The sequence below is a fragment of the Colias philodice genome, chromosome 9 (genome assembly GCF_061535455.1).
Source record: "Colias philodice isolate Cphi_HAF_F1 chromosome 9, ilColPhil1 Martin Lab GWU primary, whole genome shotgun sequence".
In the NCBI taxonomy this organism is placed as follows: Eukaryota; Metazoa; Arthropoda; class Insecta; order Lepidoptera; family Pieridae; genus Colias; species Colias philodice.
In genome coordinates this window covers 9,296,227-9,319,655 of record NC_143094.1, presented here as the reverse complement: position 1 = coordinate 9,319,655, position 23,429 = coordinate 9,296,227, and the positions used below count along the sequence as shown (strand labels likewise).

At 32.7% G+C, this 23,429-nt stretch overlaps 4 protein-coding genes across 5 annotated transcripts; 2 read left to right on the top strand and 2 right to left on the bottom strand.

Moving 5' to 3' along the window:
- Positions 1-4: 4 nt before the first annotated feature.
- LOC149486026 (cilia- and flagella-associated protein 65-like) lies at positions 5-10,705 on the top strand. Its single transcript, XM_089699318.1, has 26 exons — positions 5-511; positions 1,165-1,384; positions 1,791-1,945; positions 2,454-2,573; positions 3,433-3,715; positions 3,965-4,046; positions 4,157-4,331; positions 4,555-4,661; positions 4,740-4,872; positions 5,121-5,284; positions 5,624-5,791; positions 5,871-5,937; positions 6,000-6,170; positions 6,346-6,534; positions 6,622-6,698; positions 6,929-7,199; positions 7,481-7,720; positions 8,021-8,194; positions 8,490-8,633; positions 8,727-8,842; positions 8,991-9,110; positions 9,279-9,411; positions 9,663-9,800; positions 10,060-10,178; positions 10,262-10,384; positions 10,494-10,705. Exons 1-26 carry the CDS (start codon positions 395-397, stop codon positions 10,591-10,593), a joined length of 3,906 nt encoding a protein of 1,301 aa, XP_089555444.1. The 5' UTR covers positions 5-394; the 3' UTR covers positions 10,594-10,705.
- A 276-nt stretch (positions 10,706-10,981) lies between these two features.
- Positions 10,982-16,649, bottom strand: LOC149486025 (S1 RNA-binding domain-containing protein 1). 2 transcript variants are annotated; one of them, XM_089699312.1, is made up of 12 exons: positions 16,077-16,649; positions 15,841-15,994; positions 15,536-15,762; positions 15,168-15,419; positions 14,851-15,085; positions 14,508-14,629; positions 14,214-14,361; positions 13,487-13,570; positions 13,198-13,340; positions 12,691-12,903; positions 11,481-11,737; positions 10,982-11,227 (listed from the first exon to the last, which is right to left on the bottom strand). In XM_089699312.1, exons 1-12 carry the CDS (start codon positions 16,457-16,459, stop codon positions 11,040-11,042), a joined length of 2,406 nt encoding a protein of 801 aa, XP_089555438.1. In that variant the 5' UTR covers positions 16,460-16,649; the 3' UTR covers positions 10,982-11,039. The 2 variants fall into 2 exon arrangements, with proteins under 2 accessions (XP_089555438.1, XP_089555439.1); XM_089699313.1 differs by having other exon boundaries at positions 16,513-16,638.
- Positions 16,650-16,986: 337 nt separating this feature from the next.
- Positions 16,987-19,132, bottom strand: LOC149486024 (protein-lysine N-methyltransferase EEF2KMT). Its single transcript, XM_089699317.1, has 5 exons — positions 18,754-19,132; positions 18,357-18,680; positions 18,014-18,272; positions 17,725-17,940; positions 16,987-17,341 (listed from the first exon to the last, which is right to left on the bottom strand). The coding sequence occupies exons 1-5, from the start codon at positions 18,973-18,975 to the stop codon at positions 17,235-17,237; spliced, it is 1,128 nt and encodes a 375-aa protein (XP_089555443.1). The 5' UTR covers positions 18,976-19,132; the 3' UTR covers positions 16,987-17,234.
- Positions 19,133-19,352: 220 nt separating this feature from the next.
- On the top strand, positions 19,353-22,603 carry LOC149486023 (mitochondrial inner membrane protease ATP23 homolog). The gene is made up of 5 exons (XM_089699310.1): positions 19,353-19,753; positions 19,911-19,956; positions 20,123-20,204; positions 20,661-20,885; positions 21,671-22,603. Exons 1-5 carry the CDS (start codon positions 19,528-19,530, stop codon positions 21,863-21,865), a joined length of 774 nt encoding a protein of 257 aa, XP_089555436.1. The 5' UTR covers positions 19,353-19,527; the 3' UTR covers positions 21,866-22,603.
- Positions 22,604-23,429: the final 826 nt, after the last annotated feature.

The window sequence follows — 23,429 nt, the reverse complement described above, 5'->3', positions numbered from 1 at the left end:
TAATTATTATGAAAGTGGAATAGGGAATTTTGTGAAGATTTTTCTCTTGCGTGAAATTACCTGTGGAAATTAGAGTACAAAGCGCGGGTAGTTTTTCATTCAGATAAAAATTATTGTATGATTGATGAAAGTACATACTTACTTACCTATTTTTTGATAATTATTTTTGTCACATTTTTGTGAAAAAATTTATAGGTATACCACCAAGATACCCACGGTATCACACACGGTATACTACGGTCTGTGACTACGGTATACCATAACTTTTTCGGGACATAGAAAAATAATTAACACTATGGTAAATAATAAAAAAAAAAAAAATATTGCAGGTTTCTTTGACATTTTTCTTTAGCTGTTTGATAGAAAACGTTATTGACTAATTTAATGATAGATTATGAATATGCAGAACGTTTCTCTCGATAGTATATCTGATACGCGAAACGTCGATTTTGGTTGTTTACCTGTCGACACAGTAGCAGAAAAATCCATCACTATTCAAAACACAAGTGGGGTAAGTTAATTGCAGTTATTTTGAGCATCATATCATAAAACGTACGATTATGATATAGTAGGTACGTATTATTCCTAAGCCGGCGCCAGACATGGGGATCAAAGTTTGAGCACACATTTTCAAAACTTCGATCAAACTTTATATATGCACAAATGTATCCGGCTAGACTTGTATTTCAAATGATTTACGGGCACAGTTACCGCAAAGATGGCTCACAGAATAGACGACGATTTTGATGACTCCGTCAGACTGTTTTATTTGAGTGCCTTTAATTTTTTTGTTTGAAGTAGCTCAATAAATAATTCTATTACTGCGTCATTACCCCACTCCATTATTGACGCTCAAAATACCACTCACAGATTAAGTATTGCATACAACTGCTCCGTTCAGCGGCGCACACGCAACAAGTGTGGCAGGCCGCACAAACTTTGAACTTTGTTTACTTTGATGTGCGCACTAAAAACCGACACATGATGGCAAACAACAAATATGTGTTCAAACTTTGCACAAATACGCAAATGTCAGTGCCACACTTCGCGACTTTGTAGGTATTTGCGTATTTGAACATATGTCTGGCGCCGGCTCTAGAAGATGTCTTCAGCACCTCTGATTCTGCTAACAAAAAATCTAATTCAAATATTTTATCATTTCAGAAACCGTTAATATACCGGATATCGCACACCTATATTTTAAATAGTATAGACAAAGTTTTCAAAGTCGTTATAACTTCTACTTCTATAGATCCTTTGAAATGCGCCCAAGTAACAATTACTTTTAAGCCAAATATTCCGGGCCAATCATTTACTGAATATTATTTAATTGATGACATAATCGGAAATATGTATAGATTGATAGTCACTGGTAAATGTTATGGTAAGTGAGCTTTTTATAAAAGAACTAGCTTTCCGCCCGCGGCTTCGCCCGCATTTTCAAAGATAAACCCGCATAGTTCCCATTCCCGTGGGATTTCCGGGATAAAACCTATCCTATGTGTTAATCTAAGTTACCCTCTATATGTATGCTAAAATTCATTGTAATCGGTTCAGTAGTTTTTGCGTGAAAGAGTAACAAACATCCATACAAACTTTCACATTTATAATACATATTAAATAGGATTAATAGGATGACTATATTAGTTACCTTTATAGTTTATACTGATAAGTAAGGTAACTTGCATTATATTTTTTACCCTCTAACTAGCTATAACGTTACAACTACAGAACTTCTTAAAGTCTTTTCTAGAATATAAGTAGTTAATTTCAATTAATTATCTATTTAGGACCGGAAGTTAAGCTAAGCAGACGAAAACTGGTCTTCAGAATATGCAAAAATGTAACTGAACAAAGGCACGAGACAATAAACATTATAAATAAGTCCGCGATCGATGCACCTTACCAGTGGCTCCTACCGATCAGCGGTCAAGGATTTTTCCAAGTAAATAATTGTTTCTTTAAATGTTCATTACGCATTACGCAAACACGTAGGCGACTATTTCTTACAACGTTAATAATTATTGTACTAAAGGGTGGCGTGTCTCTCTTATTGCCAAGGGACACATTAATAATTTTAAATAGTATACCTACGTTAAACAGTAGATGTATCGTAGCATTAACTCTATACCAACTGCCCCCCTATGCAAGTGGCTTTCTGTTAGCGTAGCGTTCAATAGAATAGACTACGAATGTATGAGATTGACGTAAGCTGTAGATACGTTTATCTATTCTATTCTATTGAACGCTACGCTAACAGAAAGCCACTTGCATAGGGGGGCTGTTAGGTGATCCTAATTTTTGTCACTATTTTATTTAACCGAGACCAATGTAAATCTAACATTTAACTTTATCTATATTTTACTCTATGAGGTGTCCCCTAACCATAGACCCCTAACTTACCAACGTCTGAGAATACGCGCCATGTAGGATTTACATAATGTTATAATTAGATATCAACTGGAAATTGCGGAGTCGTTCGGGCATTCGAGACAATAACTGCAAATGTAATTTTCAACGGTTCAGCACTTGGCATATACACAACTGAACTAGTCTGTCTAGTTTTGCATCAGGTATGTTCATAAAACAAATATTTTAACGAAACTTGTTAATATTTTAAAGGACGATGATAAAACCAGCCTAAAATACTTACACTATTCTGTATCTACATAGTAACTATAACCACTATTTACATATTTTTATTTCAAAACTCCCGCATTACCAGCATTAGGTAAGTACTATGAATCTTTTGATAATAATTCAGCGATTGAGATATTATGCCGGAGCTGCGTTTCTCGATTTCCCTAGTACTTATAAAGAACGATTTATAAAATTACATAGTTGCGTACAAAAATAAAGATTGATACCTACGCAAAAAACAATAGTTTGGAAAATCCAAAAGTGCACACCTCATAATTTTTTTTTAATAATTATTTATTAATTATTATTTTTGTTTATTTAATAACAATTAAACCACATCGAATCAGACCTTGAAAAATGAAAGGGTTCTATTCCTGAGCATACTCAAGCGTAAGAGAAAAAAAAAGACTCGTTTAGTAAAGTATCTCGGTCGCTATCGTGTTAACAAGAAAACCCTCCGCACATACAGACAGTAGACACACGGACGTCCAAGACAGAACTTTTTTAAACTGTTTTTTAACTACATAGTTTAAATAACAAAAATGACATCAAAAATATCATGAATGTTAAAAATAGTGTTTTTTCTTAATATGTGTGTGTATGTATTATCTTACAAGTGCAATGTATGATACATAAAGACATTTTAAGTTTGAAAAATCAGATGTTTTGCGCGAAGTGACAGTAGTACCCACCTCAACGCTTCGCTTATGAGGCGTGAAATAGTGGTTGTTAGCGGGAATTTGTATTAAATTTTAATTCTAAATTTTTAATTAACCCAACTTCACCTTCAAGGAGCCCATCTTTTTAAATGTTATTGCGGCCGTCGTACTCCCTGGAAACCCCCTATATAATATACATGATCATGTATTTGAGAAAAATTGGAAACGCAAGCGAAGATTCGTACACCTTATGGAGAATAGTCTGAATCGTTTGGACTATATTCCGCCAGCTTCTGCGTTTGAGAGATACCTGGACTTTGGTACAGGCAGTGTGACAGACATTACCCTCAATATATCGCAGACGTTGTGTATCACTAACCATAGAGAGGAGGATGTGTACATTCTTTGGCTTTTAGGTAAAATGTTCCCTTTTTTTACTGACGCTTTCAAGATCGCCGTAGAATTTCGAAATATTTTTTTTTAGGAAATAGATTAGCCAAAATGTTTTTACCCAATACAGAAGAAGAATTTCTTTTATCATTGTACATAGTTGTTTATTCTTCTCACCTTGTTTACTACGTATAATATATTTTATGTAGGTACTTTGATCATAGTTTTCGGGAAGTAAAAAAAAACACCTAACTACTCTATGAATTGTGTTTCAGATCCTGATAACGTGTTTTTAATAGACCCCATTGAGGCAGTAATACCTCCTAATGAGTCAAGATTGTTTACTATCAGATTTAGGTAAAAAATACCTAATAATTAGCAGACCTTCAATAAAATAAGAATCAGACCTTCAATAAAATAAGAATAATATGTTCTGTGATAATAAGCACTTTAAAATTATATTACAGACCAGATTTCGATAACGAAGTGTATGGTTTCTTGCTATGTGGAGATTGTCAACAGAAAGTCTACGATAGTAACAATGAAGTTAAAATCAAACACACGTGGTTTAGGATACCGTGTATCGGAAATACTTGGTCACCGTGTACTGAATGGACTACGGAATGGGATTGTCCGGTTGAGGTTTGAATATTTAAATCTTATTTCATGAATAATGATGTTCTGGGACCATATGGACCGGAGTAATATACCTACGTGCACCTTTTATCATTTTTTGTAATTTTATAAGCGACGCAATGTAATAATGTAGAGTTCTCAAATTCTCATATATTTTAAAATCATCATATTTAAAATACTGTATAAGAGATTTATTTGCTTAAGTTTTATCAACATAATTTTTGTACAGGTGGTGATGCCACCAACAGTTCCTGCAAGAACAACGTTTGCCAATTTCATGCTATCCAATAAACATGACATTCCAATGCATTTTAAATTCGAGGCACCGTCGAATACGTAAGGGCATTTTCTAATAAATCCAATCTCATTTGTGTGTAATGTGGGTAAACGTAATAAATATCTAACTACCTTCAGAAATTATGTTTTGATGCCCATGTGTGGTATAGTCCAAGGAAGAGGTTGGCAAATAATAGCAGTTGCTTTAGAACCAAAGGCATTCGGAGAATACTGTGAAACTTGGGATTTGATAATAAATAAAGTTCAAAAGGTAATGAAAAATACTTACAAGTGACTTTCCTAAATAAATGTTGTATTACAGTGACAGTTATATTGTAAAATTTGTACCGACAATTAATGCGTTTTCTTGGCATAGTAAACCAACTCGACGTTTCCAAGTACCCTCATTTGTAGTATAAGTGTATAACCTCTATAAGGTTCAATATAGCTTAGCAAATGTTTTAATTTGTTAACCTTTTCTGCTCATAAATCAAAACATTTTAATATATAATTCACCAGGCTCGTATATGCCTTTTCGGAAACGCGGAAACTAGTAAGGTAGAAGTGATGTCACACGGCTACAGCCCGCAAGCGCACGCCTTGTACGAGTTCCCGCCCACTATCACGGGCTGCACCAACTATTGTACCGCGTACCTGCATAATCTTACCAGAATGAGTATACAGTAAGACGATATTCTTAGATAGAATAGATGGGGAAATACATAAGTTGTAGTTGATGTAAAAAAACTTCATAGGCTCTAGAAGCAGGTTTCTTGGGACAAGTTTTTGGCAGGAAATGAGAAGCATACCTACCTTTATAGCCCTCACATTTAACCGGATATTCTGTATAACAAAATAAGTAACTAGTAAATAATAACGAAACTGAACTGACTGAAATGACTGAAATAAGAGCTATTGTTTGAAGCAGCTTTAAGTAGTTTTAGCTATCTAGATTTTTTAGCTGAATATACTCTTCTAATCTCAACCGTACTGATGAAGTTGGTTATATTATTTGTTTATAGTATGCGTGTCTTAAACACTGTGCCGTGGTTGGGAGCTGACAATAACGGTTGCATAGTAATGTCCCCAAAGGAAATCCTCCGTTTCCATTGGTGGTTCTTTCCCAAAGAACCGAATAAAGTCTACGAAACGACCGTCACGTGTTCCTGCATCTGTCTTATTGATGACAGGTGAAATATCATTCATCATTCATTTGTATAAAATACCATTCGCAAAAAAACGTTTGAATAAAATATAATTGTGTTATAGACCTGTCGGTGAGCCATCTGAGCTGTTTATACGTATAACCGGCTTTTCTGAACTTCCGGATTTGAGGGTAAGTTGAGTTTTTTAGCCGTACAATGTGTTTATTTAAAAGTAAGATGATGCATGTTTTAGGTCTTGCCAAAAACCCTAAATATCCACGATGCTGTTGTTGAAGAGAGTGTTCTATTTACTATAACACTGTATAATTATGGATCATGTTATTTCACATCAAAACTTTATCATGTAATCGACGGTATGGGCGATGATCATAGTGGAGATAAATTTGAAATAGATTCTAATGTGGTAAAGATTTTTTAATAAATAATTGCCAATTCAAACAGTTCTTATTAAAACAAGGCATGCTATTATGATGACGTCCTTAATAAACCCAACGTTTCGTTAAATAAAATATAAGGGACCGATAACACGATGATTTTGCTGAAATATGTACCTATGATACAAATTTTATAAATTTTAGAATAGCCTCAAACCATCTAACCACTGCGAAGTAAAATTAAAAGTAACAGCGCACGGTGCGGGCTCCAGACAAATAGATATAAAATACACCGTGCTCTTTAGAACTGAGTTCGATGAAGTTGAGGAGATACAGCCAATAAAGAAAACAATTTGCATTGTTTGGTACCACGGTATCTATCCAACCATAAAGGTTAGATTTTACAATGTCTGCATCGAATTTGAGAATTACAACTGATTCACGTCGGCTTTCATGCAATTTGTGAATGTCCCGTTGCAGATAAAACGAACGATATCTGTTAAATGTCCAGTGATTTTGAGCAATCACTGCGTTTGGCATATTACCAATGTAAAAGAGTAAGTTGAACATTGCGATTTACAAAAAGTTCATAGTAGGTACCAATAGTACCTAACTTTTCTAATAACGTCTGCTATTGTCTTCATCACCAATTAATACATTCACAAGTTTAGATTCTACAATTTATTTTAACAACATCTAATACCTACATTCGTACCTAATCGTTTCTAATAGTTTCCAATGATTATTTTGAGTTCTGCGAATGTTAATCTTCATCACAATATTGCAGACTCAACAAAGCGTTAGAAGACTGTAGACCAAATAAGCCCCTAAACGTGAATCTATACGCACCAGATTTATGCTTACGCTCTGAGCGAGTTGAGTTAATCTTTATCATGGGTTGTGTGTACCGAGTGCCAGTGGCTTGGAACTTGAGGAGAGAGAAGATATGTGATTGTGAAATGGTGGAAGTACAACAGGGTATATCTACGTATGTGATGAAGCATACGTGCGTGCATAGGGCTCTGGTGGAACTGACCCCGAATAATGGAATAGTTTCGGTATGGAATTTGTCCTAGTTATGTACACAAGAGTATTTGGGAATAAAAATTGTGACAGGGAAAAGACAGAATATATTCTTGTTTTAGTTTTTAATAATTTAGAGAAGGTACTCCGATGCACAAATTTCGGCCAATTGAATTTGGAAAAAATACTGTACACACGCACCCCTAATCCGATGGGACTTAAGACCATCACAACAGTAGAGACAGTTTTAAAATCTATTCTAGTCTAGTCTATTTTAACCAGAAATGTTTATTTTTAAATGACCACTTAATTTTAGCCCACGAATCCAGGAATATTACAAATGAACCTACAATACTGTCTCGAAGGGAAGAATACCTTATGCTACATATTAACGATGTCGAATAACCGCACAATAAACATATTCATTAATATTTTCACGCACTTGAAGTCCAAAGGTGTTCTCACGCCACTAAGACGAAACGTCGAAAATAATGACTACCTGACCATATTGGACTGTGGGAGAGTACCTATTAATAACCTAGATCCTGTTATTCGAGTAAGTTAAGTTCCACTTTCGTATTATAGTGAAGCTTAATCAATTTAACGGCATTGGCACAGTTATACTGTTCAGTTTCATGATAATTATAGACAACGCAAAATACTAATTTTACACAACTATAACTAAATAAATAGGCTTCATGACGAAATGTATTTGCTCAATGAAGGTAGGATATAAAATCCTAGAAATGGAAAAAAATATCATTAAAAACGGATAGCAAAAGCGCCTCACCACGTCATTTGTTACGACTTTCCTTGGAGACGGTTTCTTTGGATTTATACGAAATCAATATTCCAGATTGTATGGCTTTACAACCCAACAGACGTATTTACCACATGGCGCTTACTTCGAGGAAACACGATAACTCCAGACACAGTCATACGATGCTTGCAATATTTCGCAGAAGTGCCTCCTTTGGACAAATTGGCTGTACCATTTGCTTTCATGCCTACTGAAATGATCGATTATGAGGTGATCCTAAGTATCTAAGACCATATCTAATGGAAAACTGTTTCTAAAATATTATTGCCTAGCTTTTTCTCCCGCTATCGCGTGATCGTTTTAACGCCATCTATCAGAATTTTTGAGAGATTAAAACACGCATCTTTTTGGTCTTCCCATAGGAATTTGATAGGAATGACATGTTTACCTATGGTAAAAAGTAGCCTATGTCACTCTTTAGCCTCCTTTCTATTTTCAGTCACAAAATTTATATATATATATATATTATTTATTTATTTATATAGACTATATTATTTATTTAAAGGTGGTATTCTTCTGCTCCTTCGGGTACGATATTGTCAAGATCTTGGTGAAGGGACAAGGCGGTTTACCAAATTGCATTGAAACTCGATTGGATATCCCAAGCTATGTGGAACAAGTTATCCGATCTGCGTGTACACAAAATATTGTATGTGTTTTGTTACAGATTTATCTTTTTTTATCCAATTTTGATTGTTAGTTCGTGTAATTAATAAAAAGTGTTAATAATAACGTGTTCAAGGTATATTTATCAAAGGATCATATAACTTTGCCAATTATGCCCACGCATTCACTCTCAAGAGATGTTATAGCTGTAAACAATGACACGGATCATGTTTTACGATTTATTTGGATGCCGTGAGTATTTTTAGTTTCACAAAATAATAGATTTAATTGGGGATAAATATATGAATATGAAACAAGCTGACCCACGCAACTTCGTGAGTAGTTAAAAGGAATATTTTTCATTGCTTCAGTCTTTATTGATAAAATTGACATTAAACAGGGAAAGAATAGCGAATATAGTTAACATTGTTATGACCCCGTGGTGGGGGGTGCTGCAACCGAAATCATCGGAATGGATTACTATGACTGTTTACACTCTTCAAGAGCCTGCGACATTTACGTAAGCTATTTCGCTCTCATTATTGAAAAAAATCAGATTATTAGACAAATTAGTAAGTTCATCTTGGATAAAGTAGACATCACACGTGATAAATCACTTTTGTACGAATCAATAGTTTTCATTGAAGTAAAAAAATGTATAGCAATTGTGCCTTATGTATGAATTTAGCACCACGATTGCTTGCGAGATTTTGGATTTAACGGAGCGAAGACGATATCAACGCAATGAACTTCTGAGAAGGAACAAAACAGAAAAATGCAACCAGGAATTCATTATCACAGAGGAAGGGATGTTCCATCCTGTAAGTTTATGTTAACAACATTACTATTTGTTCTAAATTTTAGAATAGAACATTGAACTGCATTGATTAAAACCTACAATTTAAGTAATAGTATCTCAATGATTTTAAAGGATGTTTTGAGAACGTAATTTAATTTTAATGTTCTCAAAATTTCCAAGATTCTTAATTCGTAGCAACTTCATCACAACGTGCTCCATAGAAATAATTTTCAGAAATACTTTTTCATTTTAAAATTATTTTACTCTTTGAAGGGTATCAATGATTTTCCTCCATACGTATTGGATCTCAAAAAACCTCAACCGTCATATTTGTCTATGACTGTATCCGTATCATCGAAAGGACAACGTGACGGTGTTCCGAGAATGCTAATGAAACAAATGTGGGAACAGGTGTCTTGCTTAACGATATTTTAAAATACATATTATTATTAGCAGATGTCGATTTTTGACTTGGACCAAAAAATAAAGTGATACATAACTACAATCAGACTCCAAAAGACGGATCACGGATGTTTAAACAAATTAAAATTTAATCGTACCGTAAGATCTCATAAGATAGAAACATGTTTTTTTTTCGAATAAAGTATAATATTTGAATCTAATAACTATCATGAGATGAAAGTAATTTTAAAATTATTTACACTAACAGGCACCACCGTATGATTTAATGTCATCCGATTTTAACGACTACGGCTCTTCTGGCGCTGGTACTAGTGGAAACAATATGACAGTTGCCGACATTATACGTATTATTGATGGAATATTATGGTGAGTCTGTTTACAGTTTATTTATTTATTCTTTGGACTTAAATTATTAAGAAATTTGAGGATGTCTAAATTAAAATTTTCAGGGACGCCATGCATAGCAAAATGTTTAAATATCATTTACAATATTATTCCAAGGAAGATTTACCTATGTATGGACACCTGTTAAAGGTGATGGAAACTGATTCCAAACCGAAACTCAGTAGAAGGTATTTCTTTTATTTTCTATGTCGTAAACTTCTTTTACTTTAATTAATATGTAAACTGTTTAAAAAAATATTTTTGTCATCTATTATCGGTGTATTTATTTGGTTTCAGGGTAACTTCGGGAATATGTGATGCTATCGTTAACAAGGCTGTTTTTCACGTTTACAATCTTAATTCAAGACGTGATGTTTCTATACTTGAAGCAGAATAATGTTCATTATTTAAATTAAAAATATTATTTTGTTTTCCATTCTTGTAGTTAGTGTTATTTAAGTTATATTAAAATGCACTATAATACAAGACATTAAAATATGAACTAAAAATGTCTTTGAATAGAGGAGTAGGTATATTATATACATATAGCGAACTAGCTTTCCACCCGCAGCTTCGCCCGCGCAGTCAAAGAAAAACCCGCATAGTTCCCGTTCCCGTGGGATTTCCGGGATAAAACGCGTATGTCCTTTCTCGGATATCAAAATATCTCTATACCAAATTTCATGCGAATTGGTTCAGTAGTTAAGGCGTTATTGAGTAACAGACAGACAGACAGAGTTACTTTCGCATTTATAATATTAAAGTATGGATTAATAAAACAACACTTCATTGAGATTATTTTTATTCAATCATTAACAAAGCTATCACAGTATAATCAGTCGTTTAGTCAAGTATCTTATCCAATCTAAGCTGTAGTTTCTTAGGTTTAGGGGTGTTTATCACAGTCACTGCTACTCGATCACCAAGTTTGGGGGTTTGGTTGCCTCCTAAATTACTTCTATGTATAAGCCCGTTGTCTCCAACCCCGCAATCGACGAAACATCCAAAAGGCACTACATTTCTTACAACACCTGAAAAATAAGATACAATTGTTAATTTTTCGAATTTTTCATATAAATGTATTTAATATTCGATCGATAACAATGAATGTCATAGGTTTAGGTTTGCAGGACAAAAAATAAAACAGTCTTTACCACAAAAATGGAAATTTATACGTGGATTATAATAATTAATGAGAAATGATTGGGTTATTTAAAAAAAAACAGACAATGCTCATATGAAGTTAAACTATAAAAAATAAAAGCTTTGTCTATGGTACTCTACCTGTCAACGAAGTTCCCGCCACCAACTGTTCGCTCGTTTGCACAGATAACGAATACACGGGCCTACAAAATGTGATCACATTGTCTTCATACGACTTCTGCTTGAACGCAGTAATGATCAACTCCAGTGTACTAACATCAGTGTCCAAATCTTTGCTTATTGATACTTTATCGATACTTTCCGTTTTTCCTTCTACTCTTTGAGGGAAATCTGGCCGTGTTAAATGTTTTATGTCGACGCCAATTTTCTTGGCAAATCTACAATGCGAAATAATTTTTATAAATTTTTCTTCATGCAAAGAATCTTATTAAATAAAAAAGTTTTGAATAAACTATTTGAATTACATACCTAAAATATTTATTAAACTATTGGACCAACAACGTCTTAAAATCTTGGAAGTTCTCAAGATAATATTACCACAGTATTACCATTATTTCCTACAGTAGTGCGACGAATGTACTTGTGCAGAGAAACGGAGGGGAACTGGCGGGGGTCGGGCGACGCGGGCCGCGTAAAGCAAACACGCTTAGTTTGCTTTACCTAGCGCGAAAGGATGACGCAGTCGTTTTTTTTGTGTAATAATTTTATTATACATAGGTACTTACATATTCTATTATGGCGCGCACAAACTGTTCGGTTTACGGATGTAAATCTACATTGAAATCCCAGAAGGAAACAATATTTCAGAAAGATTGTATTAATTGTATCTGTTGAATTAAAATGAAAGCTATGTATATGTTGTCCTCATTATTTTCTAATCAGATTGTACTTTCCAATGCGAATGCATTACTTAGTTAAATGTTATAATATACAATTAAGAACATCCAAAAATAAAGTGTCCACGTAAATAATATTTAGCAGTGCAATATCTGTAATTATATATTAATTATGAACAAATAATTACATCAGATTTAATAATCGCAATTATTTTGAATGTACATATGAATAAAGATTTCATCATAATATTAATAATCACAATTGTTTTATTTCCCATTTGTTGCAACCCTAGCGTATTTTCGTGTGGCAGCGTCATTACCTACGCTGGCGGCGGCATCGCGCGACATCAAAGGCGATTCCCTACTGTAGGAAATAATGGTAATACTGTGATATTACCGTGCAAGGACTTACGTGGAAAATTAATAACTTATTACTTAAACTGATCAAAATATGTACACAATAAGTAGCTTTGCTAATTATTATTATTACTCACAATTTAGCTACTCCATAGCTCTCTGGATGTATGATAGTGCTGTCCAATGGTTCAGAGCCTCCTATTATTTTCAAGAATCCAATACATTGTTGATACGTTATTTTTCCAATACCGGATACTTTTAGTATTTCAGCCCGCGTTTTGAAGGCACCGTTATCTTCGCGATACGATATTATTTTTTTAGCTCTCCCATCATTAAGGCCAGATATTCGCCTGTAAGTTATACAACGTGGTGCTAAAGTGTCGGGCGGTGGGATAAAGCAATTTATATTCGAGAAGTATGGAAAATTAGTTCAGAGTTAATAGCATTAAAAAAAAATTGCAACTTTTTCTCAGTTTGCGAAATTGTACGCGTTTGTAGAAATATTCCGTTTTCTCATTCGGTAAATGGCACACAACTTAGTTAAATAGGAATTTGCGCAAACATTTGACCTACGAATAAAAAAAAATATTCGTAAATTGTGACTTATTCTGGTGCCAATTAGGTGTAGATATATTATGTCTTACCTAAGCATAGCTTGAGATGCAGTGTTGATGTCCACTCCTACTAAACTGACAACTTTTTCAACAGCATTATCTAGCGCAGATTCAAGCATTTTTGCTGGAATGTCGTGTTGATATAATCCGACTCCTAAATTTTTTGGTTCAACCTATTGGAAATTAGAAAATCAGTGTTTGAATTATGTTTGTAGTTTCTTGTATGTTATTTGCCACATAGGTAAATAAGACACTCTTATTCGTTGGGAATAAACAGCATAGGAACATATCATATTCAATCTAATAAAATACGAATTACCTTAATTAATTCGCCCAGAGGATCTAACACCCTTCTGGCAATTGATAGAGCTGATATTAAATTTGGATCCATGTTTGGATGTTCCTGAAACCAAATTATATTATATATACCTAATTCGATAGCCACTCATCACGCAGTGTAATTCGAAATTCCACGCATTCGCGTGACCTAACGCAACGCACGAATGCGTGATCTAACGTTTGTATGGTATTCCATTTGTATACAACCTGTCCGGAATTTGGGGAACTATGCTCAAAGGAACTTTTAGTTTACGTAAAAGATGACATTATTTGAATAAGACGAAACACGTCCACAAAACGTGAGCGCTCGTAACAAAGATCGCGCGTGAATGCGTAAAAATACCGAACAATTATGCAGATCTTCACTCCCGCAGTGCAACATCATGTTTACATTAGTATAAATAAACACACTTATATACAAAATATTATATAGAACAGGGTATGCTTTTGACCAGAAATATAATAAAAATAAAAAAAATGTTGTGTGGTTTTATGAAACCACGGTAAAAGTGAAACTTAGGCACAAAATTATCGTATATCTGTACGATAATGACTCCGAACACTGCTTTATACCTACTCGGCAGCCGACCGTCACGCGACATGCGCTACACAGACCAAAAAGTTTGAGACGATGTAATAAAAGTTTCACTTTAATTAAAATAGATATGTTTAACTAGCTAGTTTAAACACTTTTAAAAATTATTTACCTTTTGTGCTTCCTTGCTAATGGAGTAAATAGAGGCGCCTTGTTCTGGTACAATGATAATTGGAATATCATCAGCTATGTGATGATATTTCAACCAAGTCTCTGTTTCCCGACAGGCTGTACCATTGCCCAAACCAATGAGTTCTACTCTAAAAATTGTTGAATTAGAAACTAATAATATTAAAACTACAAGAGATTATTATTTAAATACAGCATTTTATATAAACTTTAATCATGGTATAGTTTATACTAATAAATAAGTAGTTAAATACATATTTACATTAATATGATATACCTGTGTTTTCCTAATAATTCCTTTAATTCTCTTGCTGCATTGTCGTTGCTATTAGTATTGCGTAAATTAGGATATATCGTGCAAGCTTCTAATTTTGCACCATTTACATCAATTATACCTACCTGTAATAAAATTATTATCATGTTCAATTTTGTATATTATTATGAAATTTTCAAATGAACACAACATTACTTTATAAAGAAGTTTGAATTTATTAACCTATATTTTACTACATTTTTATTTCTTAACCCGTTGACCACCGAGCGCCCCGATCGGGGCGCGACACAATAGATTATCTATTGTGTCTGTGATTCCGGGGACTGATGGATTAATAGTAACATACTTTACATCCTGCTTTGAAACCAGGATCAAGACCTGCTATTCGTCTATTTTTAATTGGTTCAGTAAGTAAGTATTTTTCCAAATTTGCTGTAAATGTTTTGATTGCTTCCTTCTCAGCTGCTGCAGTAAGGTCAGATCTAACTTGTCGAGATAACCAGGGCTTTATAAGTCTATTGTAGGCATCTTGTAATCCCTTGTGCACCCAATGGTTACTTTTCCAAATTGAAAAGCAGAATCTGAAATAATCAAATATATATTTTGAATTGTAAATTTATCACAATGTATTAGTTACTTAAAATATATTTTATTTTAAATTACTTTTCAAGTTTATTATAAAACCAATCAGGCACAATAACTTTGACTGATAAAATTTTTTCATCTTCCCCTCTATTAATTGCTAATGTTTGGTAACTCTTCACAAAATGGACGGGACATTTCCACTCAAAATACAATTTGTATGTTTCAGGGTCTGATTTTGTGTCAATCTTCTTGTTCTCTTTATCCTTCTTTGGTTCTTTTGTGGAACTTTTTGTTCTACTGCTTTGTAAAGTGAATCTTGTTTCTTCTTTTCTGAAAATTTTACATTATGTTAAAAATATAAAATAGCACCTAATCTTAAATTATAATGGTATAATATATAACTAGTATATTGTAATTAGGTAGTAAGTTTTATAAAAACTACTTACAAACTCCTCATTTGCTCTAACACCCTTGTATCTTTATAAATGATATCAGCAACTATATGAGTTATATGTGTGTCTACTTTCTCTGCATTGGAAAGTTCCTCACAACCATCGCAGAGAGAGTTTATATCGATATATTCACCATTTAGTGCTCTAATTGCATATGGTTCTAGACCCAGATTTCTAGCTCTTTCAGCTAGTGATAAGGAATGTGATTTAAGAGGTGCATACTGGAATATAAATAATGTGTTTATTTATAAGAGCAACATCAAACATTATATTTTGAAAGATTAAAAACTATATCTTACCACTAAATCAAGCTCAGACAGATTTCTAGCATTCAGTATACTTTTCTCAATCTCTGGTGTGAGCTTTTTTGACTTTTTCAAACTTTCTAACACAGATTTGACTTTCTTTTTAAAATGGACAATATTCTGATAACTTTCATAAATTTCCTGAAGCCTGAAAATAGAACAGTGTTTGTTTGATTATAATTTAACTTTATTAGTTTACCTTTACTTATACTATTTTCGTTATTATTTACCGGTCGGGAAGTAAGTGATCAACGGCCTCCTTACGATACCTAGCAATAAAAGGCAAAGTGCAACCTTCATTTAACAATGTAATAAATTTTCGGGCTAACAGCTGTGGAACCTTTTCTACATATGAAAGCATATCATCTTCATTCCACAAATTGTTAGTTACATTATCGTTTGAACCAACCGAACTAATATCATCTGAGTTTTCAACATTCATTGTTGCTTTAGGTTTTAAAACTTTAGCTTCCTTCTTTGCAATTTTCTTGATTTTCTCTTTTGGCTCGCATACTGCAGATTTAGTCTTTTTAGTCAAAGGTACACTATTTTCCTCTTTTTCCTCTTTTATAACAGCTTTTCTTTTACGAGTAACAGGTTTTTTCCCGTCCATATTTAAAGAATATATGTATAGAGAAATATTAATTATAGACTTGTAGTTTTTACCCTTTACTGTTGTATTTATAAATAAACTGTTTGTTCATTCATTCAAATAATAAATAAATTGTTTGAAAATTAGAGCAGATACTTTTGTTATCATCGCAACAGCTGCTATTTGACGTACAGTAAACAGGTTTGCCAGTTCACCCAGTTGTGTTATACTCTGTCACTGTCAATATGTTCTTGTTTCTAGCAAGCATGCTAGCAAGTATAATTGGCGGGAAATATATAATTTCCTATTTAATTTACCAAAGTCGCTTTCTGAGTCCTTAAATTCCTATGTATGTTTAAATCTTAAAAACTACACAACGGATTTTGAGGTGGTTTTTTAAATAGATAGAATGATTCAAGAGGAAGGTTTTAGTGTAGTGTCATATTTTTACCGCCATACATCAATAGAAAAAGTTACAACTCACAACACTACTATTTTTATAATAAAACAAAACAAAAAATATCGTGTTATTTCTGCATTAGTCTAGTAAGTCTAGTTTTAGGTCTTATAAACCTTGTTAAGTTTCTGGCCAACCCTCCTAATGCTGTAGTCTATCTCTTCCTTTCGTGACATTTATTCCAAAATATTAAACTGTGAATTTTAATCCATTCCACTGCTAATCGAGATTTAAAAATTACCCCCAAACACTGCACATATGTATGTACTTATGTATGTTTGAATCCCTTTCTGTTTTCAATAATTTTCTAAAATTGTTGTCGAAAAGAAAACACAAAATTTATACTTTGTAGTTTATTTTTATAAAACATCTATTTACACTTGAATCCCATTCAATATGAACATTGCCTCTTACTGTTAATTTCTCTATGGACATATTCTGTGATTCTGTAAAAAAAAGCATTTGAGATTTAAACATATATTTAAGGTGTTTGTATATATACATTGTTTTTATTATAAATAAAAAATAAATAAATATTATAGGACATTATTACACAAATCGACCTAGTCCCACAGTAAGCTCAATTAAGGCTTGTGTTGTGGGTACTAGGCGACGATAAATATAATATCTAATAAATACAAATATGTATAGATAACACCCAGACCCAAGAACAAATAATTGAGTTCATCACACAAATATTTGCCCTGACCGGGGATCGAACCCGGGACCGTCGGCTCAGTAGGCAGTTACTTTACCACTGCGCCAACCGCATCATCAATTTCAAAATTTTATTGAAAATTATTTAAGTTTGTTGTTAATGCAATCTTACCTAAAACTGTAAAAAACTCTTTAAGTGTATCCTCATTGCGTATAATGCATGCAATGTATACTTCCATATGTTTATTGTTCTCAAATAATATTTTCAGAACATTTGAAAGTGGTTGCAATATAGAGGGATCATAGACAATATCAGCTCCAATTACAATGTCTGGACTTTCAATAGATTTTATATCTTCAACAAAATTCCAGTCCAACTTTGTAACACCTGTAACCAGTATTAATTTTTAATCTGTTTTTTTCAGTTTTTTTCATCATTGATCAGCTTGTGTCTATCTCACCTATCCTTTTATCGTCATACTCATAGATAATTGAATTATTTCCACAAATTTTGTTTGCATCTGCAAAATTTATTTGTATATTATCATTTATTGTATTTATAACATCATCATGACAATCCGTTAAGCTGATACTTGATATTTCACATAATTTTGCAACACAGATGCCTGTAAAACCTACACCAGACCCCAATTCTAGGACTTTTTTATTTTTAAATAGATCCTTATGACTAATTATCCAATCTGCCAATATTAATGCAGCCTGAAAAATGTTTCAACATAGTTTAAATACAAATTGTTACAATTAATAATTTAAATGATTTTAATTATTATTGGAAGTAACTACCTCCCAAGTTTTCATGCCTGTTGTGCCATTAATCACCATATTCTTTGTTTCTTTCATTGTAACTATATTTTTTAAATTATTGTCAATAACATAATGCCTGTAGCAAAAGTCATTTTTATTTTGTTTATTTGCCATTATTGAACACATGTAGTCATAGATGCCTTCATGAACTTCATGATGCGGCTCTAAATAATTCAAAATTGTTTTCAAATAAAGTCTAACAAATTCTGCACTTAATGGATACTTTTTTATAAGGATGTTATTTATAGTCAAATTTAAAAGCTGTTCTTGCACACTCCAACTTAATGTTTGTAGTTCATTGGCCTTTAAAGAAAAATAAAATATAAACAGATATAATTAAGGTTAATAAAGTGTTAATTGGAAGAAGTTATCTCACATCTAAATGAAACTTATATGACCCATTATAAAAATGTTTGGCCAGTTTATGAATAACTATATTTTCGTCAATTTGGATAGTATCCATCATCAGCATGTAATTTAAAATATTAATTTTTGGATTTGAAATCACTCCACTATCACTATAATTATTGTTTTGAAATTTGACAGGATAGTTTTTTTGAAACCATATGATGTTGCCACTTGCCACAAAAATAATCATAGAATTTAGAAACAATCTTTTTTTTCTCTCAATGAGTCACATCTGTGGGGTCTCACACATTCTGATGTTAGTTTCAATCACAATACAATACTATATTTTACTTCACTTCGAAAGTTATCCATTTCAAGTTCAATTTGAATCGAGAGTGAAGTATTATTCCCCGTTTTCCAATTACAGCACTAGAGCGCATTATGCGGCATAATGCTTAATGTTGATGCGTGCAATCGATGCCAACTGTGACAGAAAATAAAAGCTTGCAAATACGCAAATTGCATTCAAGTTTTACTTGCAAAATATGTAAATTTACTTTATGATAAGCTTGTATGTGCCCACCTTGTATATGCAGCAAGCTACGCCGGATCTATTTTACTGGTACGTGTATTCCATCCTTTAAATATTGACATTGACATATTTTGATTGCCAATTGTCAAATTTGACATTACCATTTACCAGCTAGAACTTGGAACTTCCATGAATAGGTTAGATTGGCCCATCTACGTACAGAATTTTGTGTAAGATTGTATAGATATTATTAAAATTTTACATGTAAATATGAACGCGGAAGCAACATCGCCTCAACCCGAGGCACAAGTGCAAGGAGATATGCTTAAACAAGAAAATGGTGACCCCAAAGGCGAATCATGGGGTTATGATCTTTATCCCGAGAGAAGAGGAACATTTAAGCCAAAATTGACTAACATTTTAATGGGAAAAGAAGGAAAAGAGGGCATAGAAAAATTTAAATGCGAGAAAAATGTTTATCATTGTGTAAAAAACAGTGAGTATCAAGTATGCTATGTAGGCCAGTATACAATAATATAAATATATAATGTAGTTTGCTCTTCTAGTCTCATAATAACTACTTTGCCAATTTAGCAATTAAATATTTTTCACTACTTAGGTACTTAATTCAAAATTATTTTATTAATTTCCAGGTCCTATTGTAAAAACAATGATGTCCGCTCTTAAAAGTTCTGGTTGGTTAGTTGTTTATATAATTATTTATTTTATTTTAACTATTCTCTAGTATTGTATCAGTTATAAACATGTTATTTTTACATTGTTTTCTTGAATATTGTTAAATACTTGTTAAGTAAACAAGTGAATAGGTTCACTTAAATTTAAATTAATTTTATTCTGATTTCAGCCCAGTTGATATTCGTAGACACATATCGTGTGAAGTGTGTGATTACTCAGTGAGTGGAGGGTATGATCCTCAACTGAATCAGGTATCTATGCCATTATCTATAATAATATTATAAAGCTGAAGAGTTTGTTTATTTTTTTGTTTGAACGCGCTAATCTCAGAAACTACTGGTCCGATTTGAAAAATTCTTTCGGTGTTAGATAGCCCATTTATCGAGGAATCCTATAGGCTTTATATCATACCGCTAAGACCAATAGGAGCAGAGCACTGCAGGTAAAAGCGTGGTAGCTAGTTTTATTATAATTGTCCTCAGTTGATTTATCTGATTTATTTTTGCATTATTAACATATCCCTACATAACATTTTTACTATAAGTATATAATTATGACTAATCTTTTAATTTTTTTTACAATGTATATTCTTAATTAAATATATTATGCTAATGCTTGCAATTGTATATGAACAATTTAACAAAATATAACAAACAACAAAAATCTAAAAAACGATGACAAAATTCTCTCAATAATTTATATTACAGATAGTTGTATGCCAAAACGTGTCAACAAGAAAAGCAATGGTGCAAGGAGTTCTCACTCATGAGATGATACACATGTTCGACTATTGCCGTAATCACTTGGACTTCAAGAATATGGAACACTTGGCGTGTACAGAGATCAGAGCAGCCAATCTAACACATTGTTCGTTCATCAGTGCCTGGTCGCAGGGCGATGCTTCTTGGTTTAAAGTCAAAAAAGCACATGAGGTATGTTAATACTACACATGGTATGTTTTTTTGTTATGTTGTATTATGCTAGGCGTCTATTACAGGCGGATCGGGCCGGGCCGCATCGCAACGGGCCGTCTCTAATGGACGCGCTGTTTGCTCCTGCGTCCACCTGTACGGGGCGCGGCGGACCGCCTAGGCGGATTTTATCTAACAGACGCTCGCCGCTCACATCCGCCTGCCTGCGTCCACTAGACGGGTCGGGGCGGGCCGGACCGCAGCGCACCGCCGGTAGAAATCCGCCTGCGAAGCGATATCCGCCAATGCGTTGCGGCCCGATCCGTCGCTAATGGACGATGTTTCATACAAAACATAGGCCGGCGTATTTTTGCGTTGCGATGCGGCCCGGCCCGATCCGCCTAGTGGACGCCAGCCATTAGTAGGTCTTAATATTGGCGCTTTAATGATTAAATTAATAATGAATAAGATTGATCAAAGTATTTAATACTAATTAAAAAGTAATATATATATCTCGAAACTTTAATTTGGTTAAGGCTGTATCATTATAGTTTACTTCATGGGAAGGCATTACATCATACATATAACATTTTCGAAAGCATGTTTGAAATGCATATTTCTATGAAACTATGTATTTAATCAAATTTTGCAATATCATAGTTTATTTCCAAATTATTTGAAAAATTTCCATTTTCCTGTCTCTTCCATTTCTTAAGTTAAACATGTAGATTGTAGAACATTGAAAATTGGTCTCTATATAAATAAATAATAAGATATTAATTGGCTCATAATCATTTTCTTTTCAGGATTGTGTCAAAACAAAAGCCCTGTATTCTGTGCTTGCAGTGAGGCAAATTGGAAAACTAGAAGCTGTTGAGATTATTGAAAAAGTTTTTCCCAAATGTTATAATGATTTAGAGCCAATTGGCAGAAGAATAAGACGAAATTCAGATGATATGATGAGAGTTTACAGAGATGCCTCATATTATGGTTATGTATAAATAATATATTTTAATTAGTCTAATAAATTAAATCATGTAGATATTAAATAGTGTACTATACTGGTTAGGAAACTAGAATAGTAAGAGGAAAAATAAAAGCAATACTTAATAATTAAAATAATGTCTTTTATTTCATTATTTTATATATTTACAATGGGTATATTTTAAAATGTTCATTTTTATGTTCTGCAAGTTTCACAATTTAATACTTGGCAATGAAATGCAATTACAATGTCCCCAATTATTTCATTATAATTAAAAATATGTAATATTTGTTATGGCAAACTTAAGAGTTGAACTGTAAGATTGTTCATAACAAATCGAGAATTAGCAATCTACTTTTATACAAAGCAGTTTTATTGCAAATCTAACTAAAACTACTCTTTACAATAGGTAAATAAATAATTATTGTTGTCATCAAATTATTAATTACATTCAAAGTGCTATTTGTGCATTGGCTTTGAAACTTTGAAACCGCATTATTATTGTATTTTTCAAAATTTACTTTGTGACTGAGATAGTCTTTATATAAAGGCTGCGTCTTATGTGATGTAAAAAAGTGTATGTGCAGCTTACGTTCGCCGACACACATGTATAAAAAACTTTAGTGTGTGTTTGAATTGCCGCTCTTTCTCGGTTTATAGCGATTATTATTATTCTAAGTACAAAAGACGAATATTTTCGTATGATGTGCCATAGTATGTTATTACTTATTAGGTATTTAGGTGTCGCTCACATGCTTCATGAAGCTGTGCTTTTGTTGTAGAAATTGGTTTCCTATTGCGTTCATTAAGTACCTAATAATTATGCAAATATGGTGCAAATGTGCATATAATATTATTATTTATAATCACCAGGCATTTGGTTGTATATTTATTATTATACGCAATTATTGTTTAAAGTGGTTGATATTTATTTTATACTTAAATTTATAATCTGAATTGGACGGTTGGCAATGGACGGTTGTTAATGTGACTAGAATAAAATAAATTTAAATGTAGCTACTATTTTTGATTAATTTAAAATATTCTAGATTTTTAAACTAAGTATTCTTATTTTTAAGCTCATAATTTTGGTACAATTTTCTAGACGAAAAGTTGATTTCTTATATACCTATTGAGAGTTAATATTAGATATTAATATAGTCAAAATGTTTAATTTTTGACTAGCAATTAATATTATGCAGGGTAATAAAAGTATATGATCCAAATAAATTACTTAATACTTAGCTATTTATTAAACAAAGTGTCCTGTCACAATCAGAGTGTACTGTGTAGGTACTATATTATATAATTACAAACCATGAAAAGTACCTAGGTACCTAGGTATTCTTAACTCGCAGCTTACAACATTCTGTAGTGTCCTTTAAACTTACGTCTAAGCTATATAATATACTTGTTAAAAAATAATTGCTAATATACTTATTAAAAATTGATGCACTAAAGACGTATCGTCAATATACGTAGGATAAATCTATGAATAGTAATAAATATTAGTAATTCTACTAGGTGCAATAAGTATTAAATTTAATTGTAATCGGTTTATTTTATTACCTATTATGATT

Excerpts from the sequence above, each read along its gene's own strand:
- LOC149486026 (XM_089699318.1), top strand. The coding sequence starts at position 395 with ATGAATATGCAGAACGTTTCTCTCGATAGTATATCTGATACGCGAAAC. Across the intron at positions 4,332-4,554 it reads AATGGGATTGTCCGGTTGAG|GTGGTGATGCCACCAACAGT; the intron begins GTTTGAATATTT and ends ATTTTTGTACAG. Across the intron at positions 4,662-4,739 it reads TTCGAGGCACCGTCGAATAC|AAATTATGTTTTGATGCCCA; the intron begins GTAAGGGCATTT and ends AACTACCTTCAG.
- LOC149486025 (XM_089699312.1), bottom strand. The coding sequence starts at position 16,459 with ATGGACGGGAAAAAACCTGTTACTCGTAAAAGAAAAGCTGTTATAAAA. Across the intron at positions 15,420-15,535 it reads TTAGAGCAAATGAGGAGTTT|AAAAGAAGAAACAAGATTCA; the intron begins GTAAGTAGTTTT and ends TAAAATTTTCAG. Across the intron at positions 13,341-13,486 it reads CTCTGGGCGAATTAATTAAG|GTTGAACCAAAAAATTTAGG; the intron begins GTAATTCGTATT and ends AATTTCCAATAG.
- LOC149486024 (XM_089699317.1), bottom strand. The coding sequence starts at position 18,975 with ATGATTATTTTTGTGGCAAGTGGCAACATCATATGGTTTCAAAAAAAC. Across the intron at positions 17,941-18,013 it reads GTATGACGATAAAAGGATAG|GTGTTACAAAGTTGGACTGG; the intron begins GTGAGATAGACA and ends TACTGGTTACAG. Across the intron at positions 17,342-17,724 it reads AGAGTTTTTTACAGTTTTAG|AATCACAGAATATGTCCATA; the intron begins GTAAGATTGCAT and ends TTTTTTTTACAG.
- LOC149486023 (XM_089699310.1), top strand. The coding sequence starts at position 19,528 with ATGAACGCGGAAGCAACATCGCCTCAACCCGAGGCACAAGTGCAAGGA. Across the intron at positions 19,957-20,122 it reads GCTCTTAAAAGTTCTGGTTG|CCCAGTTGATATTCGTAGAC; the intron begins GTTAGTTGTTTA and ends TTCTGATTTCAG. Across the intron at positions 20,205-20,660 it reads ATGATCCTCAACTGAATCAG|ATAGTTGTATGCCAAAACGT; the intron begins GTATCTATGCCA and ends TTTATATTACAG.